Here is an 18,332-nt window from a genome sequence, read left to right on the forward strand (position 1 = left end):
GCTGTCCCTTTGCACCCTCTTCCTGCCACAATTTTCAGGTGTGGTTTTCGAGAAAGGCTCTGCAAAGCTTTTAGCTCCAGAGAGTAGTGGGTGTGGGCTGCCTTTGGTGCTGGGACTCCTGTGTCCCCTCAGTGTAGACTTCCATGGGATGGCCTTTCTTCTCTCTGTCCACTCCACGTCTAATCCAGAGGCATTTCCTTGTCCTGCAATTACATCAGGGCGCTTAGGGCCCCATTAAGTTTGAGCTTGAATGCCTCCAGGGATAAAGGATTCTTGCAAGGATCCTACCTTCCTGTGGAAGGCGAGTCAGTGGGGTTGTGCCTGTCTGCAGCTGCACTGAGTAGCACAGAAAGGGGGATAACAAACCCACATAACACAGGCAGTTCTTAGGTTAGTACAGTTTATTCAACAGTGAGTTTGTTCCCACTTTTCCCTGTCTGGGGAGGGGTACAGGGCCACCCAGACGGGACAGTGCAGGGGTTGGGAATTCCCGCTGTCCCACCTCGCACTCCGTGTCCATCCCAATCCCCCTCCGCGGTCATCCACCCTGTTTACCAATGCAATAATGACTTGTTCAAAGCACAAGAAGAGGCAGGGAGGGGAGGGCAGGCCTGTCCAGCCTGGGGGGGGAGGGAGGCAGGCAGGCGGGGAGGCAGTCCCACCGCACAGCCCTCAGCGGCTGCAAGACCCAACTGCAAGGTTCATCCCCGCCGGCAGAGGACGCTGTTGTGCCGGAAAACCCTCCCGAGCCGGCGGGCGCCGTTAAGGCGGGCTGTGCTGAAGGAGGCGGAGCGGGGGGAAGGATCGGGACGCTGTCCGTAGGGGCGGTGCAGGGTGCCGCTAGGGGCGCTGGAGCCCTTCCAGGCGGTAGCGGCCCCGCACCAGGTAGTCCAGCAGCTCGGCGGCGCAGTCGCGCAGCAGCAGCGGCAGCCGCGTGGAGCTGTAGCGGTAGTAGAGCTCGCGCCGCCGCAAGGCCGCCCCCTTCAGGATCTCCAGCGCGCACTCCTCGCGCGGCGCCGGCCGCACGCGCAGCACGTCCCCGGCCGCGCGCACCGCGTTCTCTGCGGGAGGGAGGAACGGGAGGGAGGAACGGGAGGGAGGAAGGGGAGACTCAGGAGATGGGGAACTGGGACCGAGACCCGGGAAGAGGGAGTCCGGGGGTGCAGAACCGCGTTCTCTGCGGGAGGGAGGAACGGGAGGGCTCAGGAGATGGGGAACTGGGACCGAGACCCGGGAAGAGGGAGTCCGGGGGTGCAGAACCGCGTCCCAGAGGATGGTCTAGAAGGGGACCGAGAACCGAGGCAGGGGGAGGGGAAACCGGGTCCCGAGAGGAGGGGTCTGGGAAAGCAGAGCCGGGGGAGGGAGTCGAGCTTCGAGGGGTGCATGGGGAAATCGAGCCCTGAGTGGGCGGTCTGGGGAACGGAGCCCCGAGGCTTCGAGGGGGGAAAAACGGGGCCCCGAAGGCTCTGGGGGGGAGCCCGAGCCATGGGGTGGTCGAGGGGAGCAGAGCCCAGTTGGGATGCAGGGGGTGAAACAGCAGAGAGGACCCGGGGAGGAGCTCTTAGAGGACTTGGGAGTGGTAACCGGGGGGAAGCTGGGGTCCAAGGGGAGCTGAGCGTGAGGGGAGCGAACCGATGGGGCTGGGGAGCATCCTGAGCAGGCTGAGGGGAGGGAGCTGAGGCGCTGAGGAAGCATCAGAGAAGTGATGCACAACTGCCTTGTGCATCGCTGCTAATGGGAGGTGGGTGGCACAACACTGGTGTTAACTGAATGCTAGGCTGTGTGCACCGCTGGCTGGGTTCGTGTAGTGTGGGGGAAGAAATGAGTTGGATTATTTTTTAGTATGAGAGAGGTTGGATTTCCCTCTGGGACCAGGCTGTGTTTGCATGCACTTAGGCTACAAGCCAGGCCAGAGCAAAAGCAGCAGCAGAAGTGACAGGGGAGAATGGTTGGCAGAGGGAGTGCAGTGGCAGGATAAAGATCTGGGCAGGTGATGCTTGGCTCTTAATCAGATCAAAGAGCACTGATCTTACCTGTATCGATGAAGCCAAGGATGCAGAGTGTGATGGAAACATTAATGTTCTGAATGGTGAATTCCTGCCTCAGGGAGCTAAAAAATCCATCCAGGGCAAACTTGGTTGCAGAGTAGGGGACAGTAAAGGGAAAGCCGACTTTACCTGGACACAGAGTGAAGCTGTGTCACAGCACAGAAAGCTGCTGCTAAACCTCTGCTTTTCCCTTCATCAATAAAGTATTTTACCCAAAGGGAGTTTGCTGTTACTGAAGTGTTGCCCTGGCACCTGAGCAGCAGCAGCATTACAAACTTTCCCATCAGCTTCTAGCTCTTTTCAGACCTTAAGGCCAACACAGTGGGCCAGGGTATGAGCAACCCATGGTAGCCATGAAACCCTCAGAGGGGAGAGGTAAACCACAGTTTAAACTCTTGGCTCTGACTATGGTGCTAAGATGATCACCAGCAGACTGACCAAGATGCTGGCTGGGAGTGGGGACATCTGTTTGCAATTTAGTTCCTGACTTAACAGAAATTCATTAAGTCATTTTTTGTGACTAGAGTCAGTCAATAACTCACTCTACAAATATTAGCAGGAACTTGACCTACCAAACCAAGATGAACAGGCAGAGACCAGCACACTGAGAAACTGTTGCATTTCCTCTTTTCTCCATAAAATTGAATTGTGGAATCACAGAATGGCTTGGGTTGGAAGGGACCTTGAAGTTCATCCAGCTCCAACCCCCTTGCCATAGGCAGGGACACCTTCCACTAAACCAGGGTTGCTCAAGGCCTCCTCCAACCTGGCTTTGAGCACTTCCAGGAAGGGGGCATCCAATTTTCTGGGCAACCTGTTTGAGACCGAAGGTCTGCAAGCTGTGCTCTGAGCCTGACACCAGGGTGTGGGGTTTAATTACAGGGCTGGAGCGGTTGGGTTGCAGCAGGGAACAAATTCCATTGAGAAAGTACAAAAAAAGCTTTGGATTTGGGTTTTTCTGAGGATTTGTTGGAGTGCATTAAGCAGTCCTGGCTCCTGGTATCTCTGCGTTCTTCTTGCTTGTGAAAATCAGCCCACGGTGCCTTGTGACTGAATCCCCTGCCACCTACCTTGGTCCCCACTCACCTGCCATGGACGAGACCACCACGATGCTGCCCTCGCTCTCCTTCAGCATGGGCAGGGCAGACGTGGTCATGGCCACGTAGCTGAGGAAATTGATCTCCAGGAGCTTTCGTACGTGCTCCACATCCCCATTGAAATAACCAAAGTAGGACGTGCCAACGTGGTTAAGAATCAGCATGTCTAGGCCTCCTGCAGGCAGAGGAGCAGGCATTAGTGCTGGGTGGGATAGGGCTGCAAGCAGAACAGCAGAGCTTTTCCTGGGAGCAGGATGGGTGCAACCAAAAGAAAGTAGGTTTTTGGGTCAGAGCTGTGACCTATCACCTCTGGAGTAGGGATAGAGCCTGGAAATTTTGTTGATACTGCTGTTTTTCTCTGGTTCAAAACACAAACGCTGTGGCACAAGGGAGGTCACCCTTGAGTTGTCTGTGGGTGCAGGGCAGGAGAAGGGGGTGCTGCCCACAGAGCTGAGCTGTTGCATTTCCAGGGCCATGCCCCATGACCGCAGTAACTATGGGCCTGATGGATGGTTTCAGACCACAGCAGCTAAGGGTGATGAAATCCAGGATTGTGATACTGGAACAGGATGTCACAAGGGCACAGGGCTGAAATTGAGAGCGCAGTTCAGTCTGAGCTGGAGCGGTGAAGATGGGCAGAGGAGGAGGAGGACCACAAAAGGTAGGATTAGGGACAAGTCTCTCCCATCTCAGCCCACCTCCATCTCTCCACTCAAAAAGCAGCCTGGCCAAGGCAAGATGCAGTGTTCCCATCTCCTTTGTGGAGAGCAGGCTGTAAACCTACCCAGTAAGATCTCTGCCTCCTCCACCACATACTTGGCAAAGGCCATGTCCTCCATGCTGCCACTGATGTACTCTGCAGAGGCTGCTCCCAGCTCCAGGCACTGCTCCACCACCTGCCACAGCAACAGCATGGGTTAGAAACCCCTGCCCTGCCCTGGGAAGCCTCATGCCTCATGCAAAAAAAGGGTGTCTGTGCTCCCTGTGATGTGTCCCCACCTTAAATCAGCGGTTTGGAGTTTTGGGAGTGTGTTTGAAGCCTTTCAAGCTTCAAAGAGAGCCTGGCAAAGTGGTTCCTTTGGTGAAAGCATTACCCAAGGCAGTGTGTGTGTGGGGTGAGCAGGAGGGGATATCATTGCCGTGGAATGAGGGTGTGTGTGCAGAGGGAGCTGTGTGTGTGCTGTGTGTACATAACTAAGCAAGTTCAAATACCATAGTGTGTGCTCTGCAGAGTGCAGGTATCTACAGGAGAGGGGGTTCTGTGCCCCCAGAGAGCAGGACAGGTGTGACTGTGCCCCTCTGCTGTTTGTGCCATGGCCATTACAGATGTGGCCATGCATGTCCCTGTGATGTGAGATTGCCTCCACGTGTTTGTGTGTGCCTATGTGTGAGAGTGCTGAGCTTGCCAGTTACTTTCTGCAGCTTGGCCTCTGTCCGTGCAGTGATGAGGATGTGGGCTCCCATCCGTGCCAGGTGGTAGGCCATCTGCTCCCCAATCCCAGTGCTCGCTCCGGTGACGATCACCCGCTTCCCTTTCATCATCTCTGGGGACCAAGGCACAGGGCTTTAATTCATCCAAACACCATTCAGAAAAGAAATTAAGAAGATCCTCTAACGCCCTTCAGAGTAAGCAGTTAACAGGATGCTCCATGAGCCTGCAAATGCAGAGTGTCCAGCAGCAGGATGCCTTTTCCATCAGCTGGAAAAACCTGTGCTGAGGAGCAGCAATCTGCAGCTCCTCATGAGCACAGCGACACAGGGACAAGCACTTGACCCCCTCAACAGCTTTTCCCCCAAGTCAGGACACAACTTACAAACACCTTGACTGCTCTCTACTAAACCCCATCTACTAAGAGCATGTTTCAGAACTTAAAATCCAACATTTAAAAGCCACGTTTCCAAATTGATTTGCTGCAGGCTGGTAAATGAGAGCATTGAGACCCCACTCCACCTCAGCCCCCCAGCCTCACCTGCTCCCTTGGGAAGTTTGGAATCAGTTTGACTCCAAAGCTTTGTTAAAACAACTTTGCAGCATCAGCTGCCGCACAAAGGCTCAGACATGGTTTGGTCCAAGCTCTGTGCAGTTTCCCTGCACAATGCTCAAATGTGGCTTTCAGTATCTTTGCTGAAAGAGAGATTCACTTTTCATACTTACCCGGTTTGAAATTCTCCCTCGCAGAATAAAACCAGAAGGCCAAAACCAATCCCAAAAAGGGAATCAGTATCTTTTCCAACCGACCCATCCCACTGTGGAGTCAGGAAATCAAGCATGAAAGAGAAGGGAGGAAAAAAAAAAATCCCCTCTGCAGAGCTGCTCCAGAGGGAAAGCAGCGATGCCAATCCTTTAAAACCTGTTAGCGAAGGAACTACAACTTCCAAAGCACTGGAAAATCACAGGGGTGGGTGGCAGGGGGGATGGATAAGAGAGGGAAAAGCTTGGATTTGCTGCCTGTCGGAGCAAAGCTCGGCCTAACCCGGCGGTGCTGTTTGGGTTCTGCCCGGCTCTTTTCATATTTCCTGTGCTACGTTAAAATGCAGAATTTTGCACAACACCCTGAAGAGGTGTGTCCTTGTGGAGCAGCGTCAAGTTTCACTTGGAGAAGATCAGAGGCAGCCCAGTGCAGGTGGTTAAACACTGGGGTTTGTTCCTGGGAGCACCCTATGTGGGTGCGTGGGGAGATGCAGCCCAGGTCTGATCGCCTGCAGTGGGTAGGGCACTGGGGGGCTGCTGAGGGGGGTGGGATGCTGCAGGGCCTCAGCAAAGGTCCTCTGCTCCCCAGGGCATCACTGAGCCCTGGAGCAGCTCCTGAGATGCTGGTCAGCAAGGACTCTTCACAGTGAGGATGGTAAGACACTAGAACAGGTTGCCCAGAGAGGTTGTGGATGCCCCCTGGAGATGTTCAAGGCCAGGTTGGATGAGGCCTTGAGCAACCTGGGCTGGTGGAAGGTGTCCCTGCCCATGGAAGGGGTTTGGAGCTGGATGGTCTTTAAGGTCCCCTCCAACTCAAGCCATTCTGATTCTGTGATAAACATCTCCAGAAGTGCTCTGCTGCAGCAGGTTTTATATTTTCATTTCTACTTACTCCTGTGAGCAGAGGAGGGAGCAGGGGCTGAGCTGAACCCCTCCCTGGGATGCAGCCACCCTAGCTCCAACGAGCTGCTCAGGCACAGGAGGGTTTGCAGTGAAGTGCTGAATGTTGTTCTCTGCAGAGAAATGAGGGTTCTTGCTGCTGTGGTTCCTGCTTTGAGTGTTGCAAGAACTTTGTTCTTACTTTGAAGTGAATCTTTGCTTCTGAGGAAAAACCACACAACATCCCTGAGCTGCCTGCATCTTGGCAGCAGCAAATCCAATGCCATCGATGTTATGCAATGACAATATACTGTGCTCCAGCTTTCATCTGCTCCTGGGATCTCCACCAGATCAGAGCAGCAGCACTGCTGTGGGATGGGGACACACTGCAGGAGCAGCCTCTGCCTTGTCAGCTTGGGGGACATAGCCTCATCTGCAGTGCAGGGGCTGCACCATGGGCTGACTGCCATGGACACATTTCTGTGGTGGTCCCTCTTAGACTCCTCTACATAATCAGCCAGAAAGTTTATTTCCCTTGTTGCAGCTTTAGAATAGAATCCTGTAATGGTTTGGGTTAGAAGGGACCCTAAAGATGATCTAGTTCCAACCCCCCTGCCTTGGGCTGGGACACCTCCCACTGGACAACATAAAATTTGTGTATGTGCCATTTAGAGTGTCCTGTGTGTGGATGGAGCCCCAGGGTGCTGGTGTGGTCCTCAGGAGGGCTGGGGGCTGCGGTGGTGACGGGAGCAGCCGGATCTGGCCAGCATGGATTTGCTCTTGGCTGCCGGTCACCCCTCCAAGGTACTGCTGCTCCTCGCTCCCACTCGCAGCTCTTCCTGGGTTTGTTTTGCTCCCTGCAAGTTAAGAACTTTGTTTGTAACCTTTTTCCTGGGGGTGGGGAGCCAGGGAAGGAAGAGGAGGGCAGGAAGAGGCAACTGCAGAGAAGCGTAGTTTGATCTTAGCTGGTCCTGGCTCAGCTGCTGCCAAACCTTTGCCCCTCGGCGGCAGGGAGCCCAGTGGGGTGTCCAGCCCCAGCCCAGTGAGACGGAGCTCTGGGGACAAAGGAGAGCAGCCTGCAGCTTCTGAAACGGCTCCACCCGAATTACCCTGAATCTATCCCCTCGCTGCAGGCCGCTCCTGTGTCACTGCTCTGTTTGAAGGGTGGTTTTCAAGGGGCGATGCTCGGTATGCACTGCCTGCTCTGGGGAGGTTCTTCAGCTAGTGCTGCCAGGAGCTCTCTGGGAGGAAAGGCTGGCGTGAAGGAGACTTGTTCTGATACCAACTGGCAGAGGGGAGCTGCTGGAGAGTCCCTACCCGTGTCCCCAGCCCGGTGCTGCCTGGGGGAGCATGTTCCGGGGCAGGACTGGGGCAAGTTTGTGCCTGCAGCTCAAGGACTCGAAAGCATTTGGCAGGAACTGGGGTTTCATTTTGTAACTTCTCCTTTTTGCTTTTGAGTGATGTTTGGTTTTGTTGGTTTTGTTTTTGTTTTTGTTTTTGTTTTTTTCCAACCCATTATCAATTCCTTGATAAATGCAGAGGATTCTCTTTCTTTCTTTTTTTTGTTTTTAATTCCTTTGCCTTTTGCTTTCCTTTATCCCATAGATCTCTTTTCTTATACCCAGCTCTCCCAGCAAACATACTTTATCATGAACCCAGATCTAATTCTATTCTTTACAGAGAATCACCATTATAAAAGGCTGCCCTCGGCTGTTGTCACGTTGGGCTGATGTGTGTCAGCATGGTGCTGGAGGGCTGTGACAGATGTGTGTGCTCACTGCCTCACCAGGGCTCCTGGGCGCAGTGCTGGTGTTCTGCCATCACTGTCACAGCTCCACTGCTCCTGGAAAATGGAAGGAAAAAAGGAAGACTTGAGATGATTGTAGGGACTGGGTTTGATTTTTTAAGGGTGAGAAAACTTGGGGCTAGAGAAGAGCAGCCTGAGAGGGGATCATCTGAGCACTGATGGGTGCTAAAGGGTAGGGGAAAGAAAATCAGGCAAGACTCAGTGGTGCCCAGTGACAGGACAAAGGGCAGTGGGCACAGACTGAAACACAGTGGTTCAACCTAAATTTGAGTTAAAACTCCTTTGCTGTGAGGGTGCTGGAGCCCTGGAGCAGGCTGTCCAGAGAGGTTGTGGAGTCTCCTCTGGAGAGATTCCAAACCCACATGGACGTTGTGATCCTGCTGTAGATGCCCTGCTTTAGCAGGGGGGTTGGACTTCATGGTCCCCAAAGGTCCCTTCCAGCCCCCACCATGCTGGGATTCTGTGACATGCCATTTCTACTCACTACCAGGTTAGAGAAAGCACTCTGATGTTCAAGCTGTGTAATTTAGTTAATTTTTTTTTCTTTTTTTTTTTTCTTGTGTGACCCAATCAGTAATTCCTGCCTTGATATGTGATTGTTGGAACTGTGCCTGCTTGAAATCTTGGCTGATGTCCATGTTCCCAGTGCCCTTGGTATTGGGTGGCAGAGGCTGATATACTTATCTGGGCCTCTAATTTTAGCCTGGCAGCTCTTGAAACATCCAGGGTCTAAACTGCAAATAGCAAGAGAGGACTCTAAAGACATTTGGCTTCTGCCCATGAAACCCCTGGCCTGTGAGGGAGGGCTGCTGGGTTTTAGGTGGCCTCCACCTCCACATGATGAAAGCCTGGACAACGGCTCCAAGCTGAAATAAGATCTTCGGAGAGGTGTTGCAGGATGGGTACAGAAATATATTCCCCAGATTTCATGCCAGCTGCAGTTTTCCTGAGGATTTAATGCACCAGGAAAATGTCTCCCTTGCAGGGGTACACTGAACTGGGTTCAGACAATCCTAAGAGGAAGAGAACAGAAGTCAACCTCATGTGACACTCACACCTTGGGTGATGTGTGGCCTTCCTCCAGAGTGTATCCCTCAGGATTTGCGCTTAATTCAGGCTTAAATGCTCCATTTGCTTCTGCACTATAGCTTGCCTGGGGTGTCTTCACTAGCACTGATTGTGGATCTTACTCCATCTGGTTGCTCTCTGCTATATCCCAGCACTTACAATTAAAATTTCTCCTTGCAATTCAGCCTCAGGCTCTTAGAATGCCTTGGCTGTGCTCTGCTGCCCAGTGTGTGTGGAGGTGGTTTACTGGTTGCCTGGGGTTGTATTCATGGCAGTTGTACTGGCCAGGGCTTTCTGCTCCTTACAATCATAGAATGCATTGGGTTGGAAGGGACCCTTGAAGCTCCAACCCCCTGCAGTAAGCAGGGACTAGATCAGGTTGCTCAGGGCCTCATCAAGTTTGACCATGAATGTCTCCAGGGATGGGGCTTCCACCACATCCCTGGGCAACTTGTTCCAGTGTCTCACCACCCTCATTGTGCAGAGCTTCTTCCTGATGTCCAACCTGAATCTCCCCTGCTCCAGTTTCAAGCCATTGCCTCTCATCCTATCACTTACAAGGCCTTCTAGACAGTTCCTCCCCAGCCTTCCTGTGTCCTTCAGCTATTGAAGTGCACCTCTAAGGTCTTCCTGGAGCCTTCTCTTCTTTTTGTCTAGTGTTGAAATGCAGCTGTCAGGGACCTTGGGAGATCATAGAATCATAGAATCAGTCAGGGTTGGAAGGGACCACAAGGCTCAGCCAGTTCCAACCCCCCTGCCATGGCCAGGGACACCTCACACAGATCAGGCTGGCCAGAGCCTCATCCAGCCTGGCTGCAAACACCTCCAGGGATGGGACCTCAGCCACCTCCCTGGGCAACCCATTCCAGGCTCTCACCACTCTCATGGGGAAGAACTTCTTCCTCACATCCAGGCTGAATCTCCGCATTTCCAGCTTTATTCCATTCCCCCCAGTCCTGTCACTACCTGATAGCCTAAAAAGTCCCTCCCCAGCTTTCTTGTAGCCCCCTTCAGATACTGGAAGGCCACAAGAAGGTCACCTCAGAGCCTTCTCTTCTCCAGACTGAACAGCCCCAACTCCTTCAGTCTGTCCTCATAGGAGAGGTGCTCCAGCCCTCTGCTCATCCTGGTGGCCCTTCTCTGGACACCTTCCTGCATGTCCAGATCCCTCTTGTAACAGAGGCTCCAGAACTGGATGCAATACTCCAGGTATGGTCTCAGCAGAGTGGAGCAGAGGGGGAGAATCACCTCCCTTGCCCTGCTGGCCACACTTCTCTTGATGCAGCCCAGGCTCTGCTTGGCTCTCTGGGCTGCAAGTGCTCACTGCTGGCTCCTGTTGAGCTTCTCATCCACCAGCACCCCCAAGTCCCTCTCCTCAGGGCTGCTCTCCAGCCAGTCCCTGCCCAGCCTGGATTTGTGCTTGGGATTTCCTCGACCCAGATGCAGGACCCTGCACTTGGTCTTGTTGAACCTCCTGAGGTTGACTTGTGCCCAGCTCTGCAGCCTGTCCAGGTCCCTCTGGATGGCATCCCTTGCCTCCAGCCTGTCTGCTGCACCACACAGCTTGGTGTCATCAGCAAACTTGCTGAGGGTGCACTCAATGCCACCAATGTGGCTGGGGAATGGGCTGGAGAGTCCTGCCGTGGTTTAAGAGCAGGGAAGTTTGCTGAAGCCTTTTAATCTAGTGCGGCTCAGTCAGCTCTGTCTTTCATCACTAAATGGTGATGCTAAATGGGTGCTGAGCCTCCATGCAGGCTGAACTGGTCAGTATGTGCTCTAAACAAGACTTCAGGCAGTCGTTGTGGTAAGCCCAGGCATGAACGTGTCTGACCACGCTGCAGGGAGCTGGTCCTGTGAGAGCTGGGGAAGTGATAACGTGTAGGCTTCACCTCCTGGGCTGACCTTTTGGGGTAATACAGAGGAGGTTGTGACCTCTGGGCTCACACTGCGTCAGGAGGCAGGAGATTGTCTTCTGCAGGACAAGGTTTTACCGAGGTGGCTGCAGCACTGGCGGCGCAGTGCCTGCTTTAGCTCTCTAATCCCCTTAGCTGCCTTAGCAGCAGCTATTTTGATTGTTCCACAAACCTCTTTGCTTTAAGCTCATAAATTCCATGACTGGATAACTGTGGAGAGAGGAGGTGTGGGCAACATAGTGCCAGGAGGCATCATGTGCGAAGACAACCTGAGAAACAGTGGAGGCCATCCTGGATGGGCTTGCCTGGAGCTCCCTACTCACCTCAGGACCTGGGAGCTGGGCTGCTTGAGACCTGCTCCATCTCCTCAGTTTAAGGTTTTCCCTTTGCCACAGATTGATAGAATGGTTTGGGTTGGAAAGGACCTTAAAGATCACCCAGTTCCAACCTCCCTGCCATGGGCAGGGACACCTTCCACTAGCACAGGTTGCTCAAGGTCTCATCCAACCCGACCTTGAACACCTCCAGGGAGGGGGCAACCACACAGCTTGGTGTCATCTGCAGACTTGCTGAGGGTGCACTCAATTCCACTGAGTTCCACTTGGTTTGATGGGACAGGGTGAGACATCTGCAACTTGTAGAGAAGGGATCATCAGAATGAATTGCATGGTTCTGTGGTATGAAAATGTAGGGCTGGAGGTGCTCAAGAGGGGATTGGACATGGCACTTGGTGACATGGGTTAGTAGTCATGAGGTCTTGGGTGACAGGTTGGACTTTGATGATCCTTGAGATCTTTTCCAGCCTTATTGATTCTGTGATTCTGTGAACTTCAGCTGCCTTCTTAGATTTCCAGACTCTGAAGTTGTGCAGCTCTGGGAGGAGTGATGCCTTCAGCACTAGTGTCAGGCAGAGCTTTCTCATTTCCCCTCATTTCCTGCTGTTTGTATCAAGGGCTTTGTTTTTAGCTAGGTAGTGACATGTCACTGATCCATCTCCCAGTTTCTGTGCAAGGTGTGGAGCAAACCTAGAGGCTCTTTCTGCCTCAGTCCTGACTGGCAGAGATTGTTTTCCTTCCCTCCCTTTTGCAGCACCATCAGGATGGCTCAGCTGTGGCTGGCTGGAGGTTTGTTTGACTAACGTGACCCTGAATGCAACAAACAGATTCTTAACTGAGGCCAAGAAAGATTTGTAAATAGGTGAAAGTCCTCTATTGAGGCTGGCAGTGCTCTGGGTACAGCCCTGAGACTTGATCCCTCTTTCCACACCTCTTGGACTCTTCCTGCCTCCATTTTTCCAGCTGTGCCACCACTCTGCTGCTGGAAGCTAATTGTCACTCTGCACAGCCTAGCGGCTGGGGTGGGTTTGGGAAAGATCCCAGGGAAAGGAGCAGATTTATTGCAAGTTTTTCAGCTGTGCAGCAGCCACAACCTGTTAGGGGACTGCTGGGAGGTGGACAAGAGGTGGCTTGGGTTTTTTTTTTAGCAGTTCTGTGCACACATGGCCGTAGGAGAGACAGGAATCTCTGTCATCAAACCCAGATAACCCCACAAAGTACAACTCCACAGAGTACAACTCCACCCCCAACTAGAGCCATGTGGCTGTCACCTGTGAGACAAATGCTACCTCCTCCCCTCCCCCCACTTGGCCCACTTTGGAAGGCAGCAGCTGTTCAAGGTACAGCAATGCCACCTCCTCAGTCCCAGAGCAGCTTTACTGGGAAGGGGCAACCACCACTCTCAGCACTTCCTTGGGTCCCCCACACTGAGAGGAACCAGAGATGCAAGGGAAAAACCTATTTGCAAACTCCATAGGAGACAGAGGCTTTGAAAATAAAGGCAGCTGGAGAGCATGGGTACCATATAAAATATTTATTGATCTTTGCAAAATGGTGTAAAAGGCTTCTGTAAGAAAAATAAGAAACCATGCTGTGCATCTTGCACAGGGTTATACCAACAAAAGGTATTGTTTCCCCACTGCTGCACAGCAGCAAATAGAACCATTCACTCCTTCTCTAGTCCTGCACTTGGGGTCTTCCTCCTTCAGCCAACTCTTCTCTCTTCTTGCTGGAACCACCACCGAGGGGACAGCAGAGTCTCTTGTGCTTGGTTGCTCGGCCACAGGGCTCTTAGAGGCCAGGCTGCCTGGTCACCAGGGCCCTCTGCGCTGCCACTGGCTTCTTGCTTTTATCCAAGATCAAATCCTCCTGTTTCTGGGGATGCTTTTGCTCTGGCCTCTGGGTGGATTTCTCCTCCTCCTCTTCTAGCCTCCCTTCAGAGGTGAAGGGACTGCAGACCGTCTCCACCAGGCCAATAACCACCCCAAAGAAAGCCAGTACACTGCCCACCATGTACATCTTGACCATCTTCCTGTTGGGCTTCTGGCTCATCATCTCCTTGGCAAAGGGGATCAGCTCATGCATGGTTTCCATTGCTTTCTGCAGCAGGTTTGCAAGGTGTCAGTTCTGGAGGAGAAGACAGAAGGGAGAGGGACATTAGTCACGTCTGGCTGCTGTCTCCTGGAGTGCCCAGAGCCCCCTGTGCAGTCCATGCTCTCTCCACAGCCCCCGCCCCCAGCCCTGCTCTTAGTGCAGATTGACGGTTTTTTTGCTCAAAGCTCATTCCACAAAACACAGCCCTGGTGCCTGGAGGGCTGTTGGAAGGAGCTGTCCGGCTGAGTAGATCCTTTGCATGCAGGCTGTGACAAGCTGGGGTCGGGGGGCGGGGAGGGGGGGGCAAGACCCAGCCAGGCTCCACATGCCGTATCCCCACGTTCTGCACTGCACCCCACTCCATCCTCCCGCATCCCGTCGCATCCCCTCCATCAGATCCCACCGCAGCCCTTCTCACCCCCTTACCCGGAGGCTGCGCCGGCTGCGGCTGGTGCTGGTGCTGGTGCTGCTGCGGGCTGCTGCGGGCTGCTGCGGGCTGTGCTGGCCCCGGAGTGAGCAATGCTGGTCAGTGCTGAGCTCCGCTCCGCAGCTGCTGCCCGCCACTCGCCGCCTTCGCTTTTTATCGCTGCCGGGGACAGGCGGGGCCGGCCGGCGGGGGCCGGGTCCGGGCAGCACGCCCCGAGCACACCGCCAGCACGGGCAGTGCCCCCCCTGCCCTGGCAGCCCTTGCCCTTAATCCAGCCAAGCTAAAAAAAAAACCCTTTTCTTTTTTTTCCCTCTTAATTTTTTTCTCTCTCCTCCTCCTTCCCCCCTCCCCTTTCTTCCTCCCTCCCCCTCCCTCTTTCCCTTCTTTCACAAAACTTGCTGGTTGTCAACCTCCCCTCTCACACCCCCCCCCCAAAAAAAATGACCCCAAAATCTGATTTAGGAGATCTTCTTGTCTGACTGCATGTGTTTTAATACATGAGTTAATATAAAATCAATCTAAGAAGTTAATATAATTAATATATTAGCTTTCCTGAGCTTGCACTTGGGGGTGAGGAGAACGCTTTGTGTCCCCACAGCTTGTAAAATATTGCAACGTTAGGGGCTGGGGATTGGATGTGGGCAAGGTCCAGTTGAGCACAGCAGATGGTTTTTGCTTTCCTGTCTTTTTTTTTTTTTTTTTATTTGAGGAAGTAGGTATTAAAAAAAAAAAAAACCCACAACACAACTAAGTGAGACATAGCAAAGGGGTACCCAGGAGAAGGTGTGAAGATGCTGGTCAAAGGTAGCTCGTAGCAAAGGGAACCATTCCAGTTGCACCAGGGGAGGTTTAGGTTGGATATGAGGAAGAATTTCTTTCCTGCAAGAGTGGTCAGGGCATTGGAACAGGCTGTCCAGGGAGGTGGTGGAGTCACCATCCCTGGAGGTGTTCAGGAAATGTGTAGCCATGGCACCTGGGGACATGGTTTAATGGCCATGGTAGTGTTGGGTTGATGGTTGGACTGGATGATCCTAGAGGTCCAACTGAAACAGTTCTATGATTTTGTGAAAGCAGAAATGCAGCATGTGACAGCACCAGGATTGCTTGGAAATGAGAGAAAAGCTGGAAATTCCCAAGGCAGTGAAAGTCAGAGGCAGCCCATTAAGGCTCTGATTCTCCCTTTTCCTGCACTTGATGCTGAAACTCTCCAGCCCCCTGCTGTGTCACTGCCTGTGATTCAGCCCCAGCACTGTGTATTTCCTTTTTTGGGAAGAGCAGCAGGCAGCACTGTCAGCCTGCAGCCCTGGCTGCCTGCCTCCCAGCCTTGCATCACTGACCTCAGGCAGATGACATCAGCTGCTCCCAGCAGAGGCCCCAGCGCTGCATGGATCCTGCTCTGCCCAAAGAACCAGAGGCAGTAGAGCAGCTGATGGCCTTGGGGAAGGTGCTAAAGCCACAAGGAGTTGTTGGGATTTACAACTTCTGACCTCACAAAGCAGATGATGGTGTCTGGACAGGTTTCTCAGCTGATCTGTGTGGCTGAGATGACAACTGCTTAGGGCAGGAGGTGGAAATGACAGCACCATGTGAGCTGATGCACCAGCATCACCTTGATGGAGCAGCTGGGAGATGTGGAAAGAGGGAAAACTCAGAGGGAGCCTTCACAGAAGGTGCTGTGCAGGAGGCTGGTTGAATCCTCATCCCTGGAGGTGTTTAAAAGACACAGAGATGTGGTGCTGAAGGACATGGTTTAGTGACAGCCTTAGTAGAGTTAGAGAATGGTTGGACTCAATGATCTTAAAGGTCTTTTCCAACCAAAACCATGCTGTGATTCTATGATCTGGCTCACCAGGCTTGGACTAGGTGATCATTAAGGTCCCTTCCAAACCAAACCATTCTCTGTTTTTTTAATCAAACCCAGTCTACAGTCTGGCTTGCATTGGGGTCACAATTCCAAACCTCAGGCTGTAATCCTCTGGGTGAGGACTGTGCCACCTTCCTCCCCTTTCCTCCTGCCCTCCTTGGGCTTCAGGCTTTAGTGCCCCACATGCTGCTCAGCTCAGGGACCTGGTGCTTGACTTTTTTTTTTTTTTTTTAAATACTTTCTTTCCTTGCTGAGCTCTGCTGTGGGCAGTGGAGTGGAGCAGTGAGTCAGCCCTTGCTCCTCACATCCCGCACGTCCTGGGGGGGGCTGGAGGCTTTCCCTGCAGCAGGGAGGGCGTTCACAGCAAGCAGAGAGCTCCAAGGAAACTGCCCAGGAAAACTTGGAGGTTTTTTTCTTTCTTTTTTTCTGTTTTGACTTTTTCTTTTCTTCTCTTTTCTTTTCTTTTCTTTTCTTTTCTTTTCTTTTCTTTTCTTTTCTTTTCTTTTCTTTTCTTTTCTTTTCTTTTCTTTTCTTTTCTTTTCTTTTCTTTTCTTTTCTTTTCTTCTCTTTTCTTTTCTTTTCTTCTCTTTTCTTTTCTTTTCTTTTTTTCTTTTCTTTTCTCTCTTCTCTTCTCTTCTCTTCTCTTCTCTTCTCTTCTCTTCTCTTCTCTTCTCTTCTCTTCTCTTCTCTTCTCTTCTCTTCTCTTCTCTTCTCTTCTCTTCTCTCCCCTTCCCTTCCCTTCTCTTCCCTTCTCCCCTTCCCTTCCCTTCCCTTCCCTTCCCTTCCCTTCCCTTCCCTTCCCTTCCCTTCCCTTCCCTTCCCTTCCCTTCCCTTCCCTTCCCTTCCCTTCCCTTCCCTTCCCTTCCCTTCCCTTCCCTTCCCTTCCCTTCCCTTCCCTTCCCTTCCCTTCCCTTCCCTTCCCCTTCCCTTCCCTTCCCTTCCCTTCCCTTCCCTTCCCTTCCCTTCCCCTTCCCTTCCCTTCCCTTCCCTTCCTTCCCTTCCCCTTCCCTTCCCTTCCCCTTCCCTTCCCTTCCCTTCCCTTCCCTTCCCTTCCCTTCCCTTCCCTTCCCTTCCCTTCCCTTCCCTTCCCTTCCCTTCCCTTCCCTTCCCTTCCCTTCCCTTCCCTTCCCTTCCCTTCCCTTCCCTTCTCTTTTTTCTTTTTTTTTCCAGTGTTCAGCCTGCTTAGGAAATTGTGTTGCAAGACTGGCTGTAAAAGTTGCTAAAGACTTGTCTATCCTTCCTCAATGTCTCAGTGTCTGGGTTTGTTGTTGTTTTTTTTTTTTTCTTCTCTTCTTGAAATAAAAGGTCCTTATCTTCCCTGCCAACTTGGCAGCAAAGGTTGCAGCTGACTCCTGCATTCAAGCCACGTTTTGCTCTTCTGCAATGCTTTGGAAAATGACCATTGCAGAAGAGATAGCTGGAGGAGACAGCAACCAGACAGGGCAAGTTCAAGGTCTCCATATCGGCTGGTTGCAGGAGGAGGCTGTCAGCTCTTTGGGGGTAAGCTGTGCTCTCTCCTTTCAGTCTGGAGAGTGAGGAGCAGTGAGAGCTGCTGGGACCCTGCACAACCCCCAGGACACAGTTTGTCTGCAGTATGCAATGCCAGAAGCAAAGGTCAGGCTGAAGTGTGACATTTTGCCTAAAGAAAAAAGGTTGTGTGGCTTTTGTTTCTTCTTTTTTTTAAAATGATTATTTATTTTTCCTGAGGCAGGACTTTCTTTGCCTCCTGAACCTTATATTTGAAAGACTCTTCTCCAACCTGAGGGAGTGGAAGGTTGCTTTTTCTTTGTTAAATAGAGCTGGAGATATCCATGCAATCCCAAAGTACTAAGAATCATGGAATCATTAAAGTTGGAAGAAACCTTTAAGATCATCAAGTCCAGCCATAACTCAACTACCAACAACACAACTACTGCTAAGAACCACAATGTCCAGGATCATTTTGAAGGCTAGCCAAGCAGCTGATAATCATATGTGGCAAAGGCCTCTTAGAGCAGCCCTCAGATTGTGTTGATCTAATTCAATAATATTTAATTGAATTTTATTGTGCATTGGGCTAACAAAGTCTGTGCAAACTCTCCGTGTGGACGTTTAAATTGGATTAAGGGTGGATAAAGGGATTAATGATTAACACTAAATTAGACTAATTTTAGCTGCTCCTAATCTCATGTAGTAGAGAGAACAAGGAGGTTGTCAGGTTTAATTGCAACTTTGATTAAACCAGGCTTTAATGCTGGGAGCACTGCAGCAGTTGAACGTCATCCCGGGGAAGAGCTCTGCCTGAATTTGCAGAGCAGCGGAAGCACCTCAGGCTTAACCTGAATATTGCTGGACAGGGCAAGACCAGGATGTGTGACCATGCACAGCAGCTCAGGGAGATGATCACAGAATGGTGGGAGCTGGAAGGGACCTCTGGAGATCACCCAGTCCAAACCCCAGCCCAGGATCATAATGGTCCAGTGGGGTTTGGAAGCTCTGCAGAAAAGGAGATTCCACAACCTCTCTGGGCAGCCTGTTCCAGGGCTCCAGCACCCTCACACCAAAGAACCTTCTCTTCACGTTGAGGTGGAATTACTGAGGTTCCAATTTGTGCCTTTTGCCCCTTGTCC

General features: G+C 52.1%; 2 protein-coding genes across 2 annotated transcripts; both read right to left on the bottom strand.

Moving 5' to 3' along the window:
* Nucleotides 1-840: 840 nt before the first annotated feature.
* Nucleotides 841-5,537, bottom strand: LOC128978133 (11-beta-hydroxysteroid dehydrogenase 1-like). Its single transcript, XM_054395909.1, has 7 exons — nt 5,497-5,537; nt 5,301-5,392; nt 4,559-4,689; nt 3,930-4,041; nt 3,135-3,320; nt 2,034-2,177; nt 841-1,061 (listed from the first exon to the last, which is right to left on the bottom strand). The coding sequence occupies exons 2-7, from the start codon at nt 5,386-5,388 to the stop codon at nt 841-843; spliced, it is 882 nt and encodes a 293-aa protein (XP_054251884.1). The 5' UTR covers nt 5,389-5,392; nt 5,497-5,537.
* A 7,332-nt stretch (nt 5,538-12,869) lies between these two features.
* Nucleotides 12,870-13,898, bottom strand: G0S2 (G0/G1 switch 2). Its single transcript, XM_054395908.1, has 2 exons — nt 13,859-13,898; nt 12,870-13,465 (listed from the first exon to the last, which is right to left on the bottom strand). Exon 2 carries the CDS (start codon nt 13,430-13,432, stop codon nt 13,130-13,132), a length of 303 nt encoding a protein of 100 aa, XP_054251883.1. The 5' UTR covers nt 13,433-13,465; nt 13,859-13,898; the 3' UTR covers nt 12,870-13,129.
* Between the last annotated feature and the right edge of the window lie 4,434 nt (nt 13,899-18,332).

Source organism: Indicator indicator, chromosome 35 (assembly GCF_027791375.1).
Source record: "Indicator indicator isolate 239-I01 chromosome 35, UM_Iind_1.1, whole genome shotgun sequence".
NCBI lineage: Eukaryota > Metazoa > Chordata > Aves > Piciformes > Indicatoridae > Indicator > Indicator indicator.

What these genes read in the sequence shown, in the direction of transcription:
- G0S2 (XM_054395908.1), bottom strand. Translation starts at nt 13,432, where the DNA reads ATGGAAACCATGCATGAGCTGATCCCCTTTGCCAAGGAGATGATGAGC.
- LOC128978133 (XM_054395909.1), bottom strand. Translation starts at nt 5,388, where the DNA reads ATGGGTCGGTTGGAAAAGATACTGATTCCCTTTTTGGGATTGGTTTTG. An exon ending in GGAGGCAGAGATCTTACTGG is followed by an intron (nt 3,321 to 3,929) that starts GTAGGTTTACAG and finishes CTCTGCCTGCAG; the next exon opens with GAGGCCTAGACATGCTGATT. An exon ending in CCTTGGCTTCATCGATACAG is followed by an intron (nt 1,062 to 2,033) that starts GTAAGATCAGTG and finishes TCCCTCCCGCAG; the next exon opens with AGAACGCGGTGCGCGCGGCC.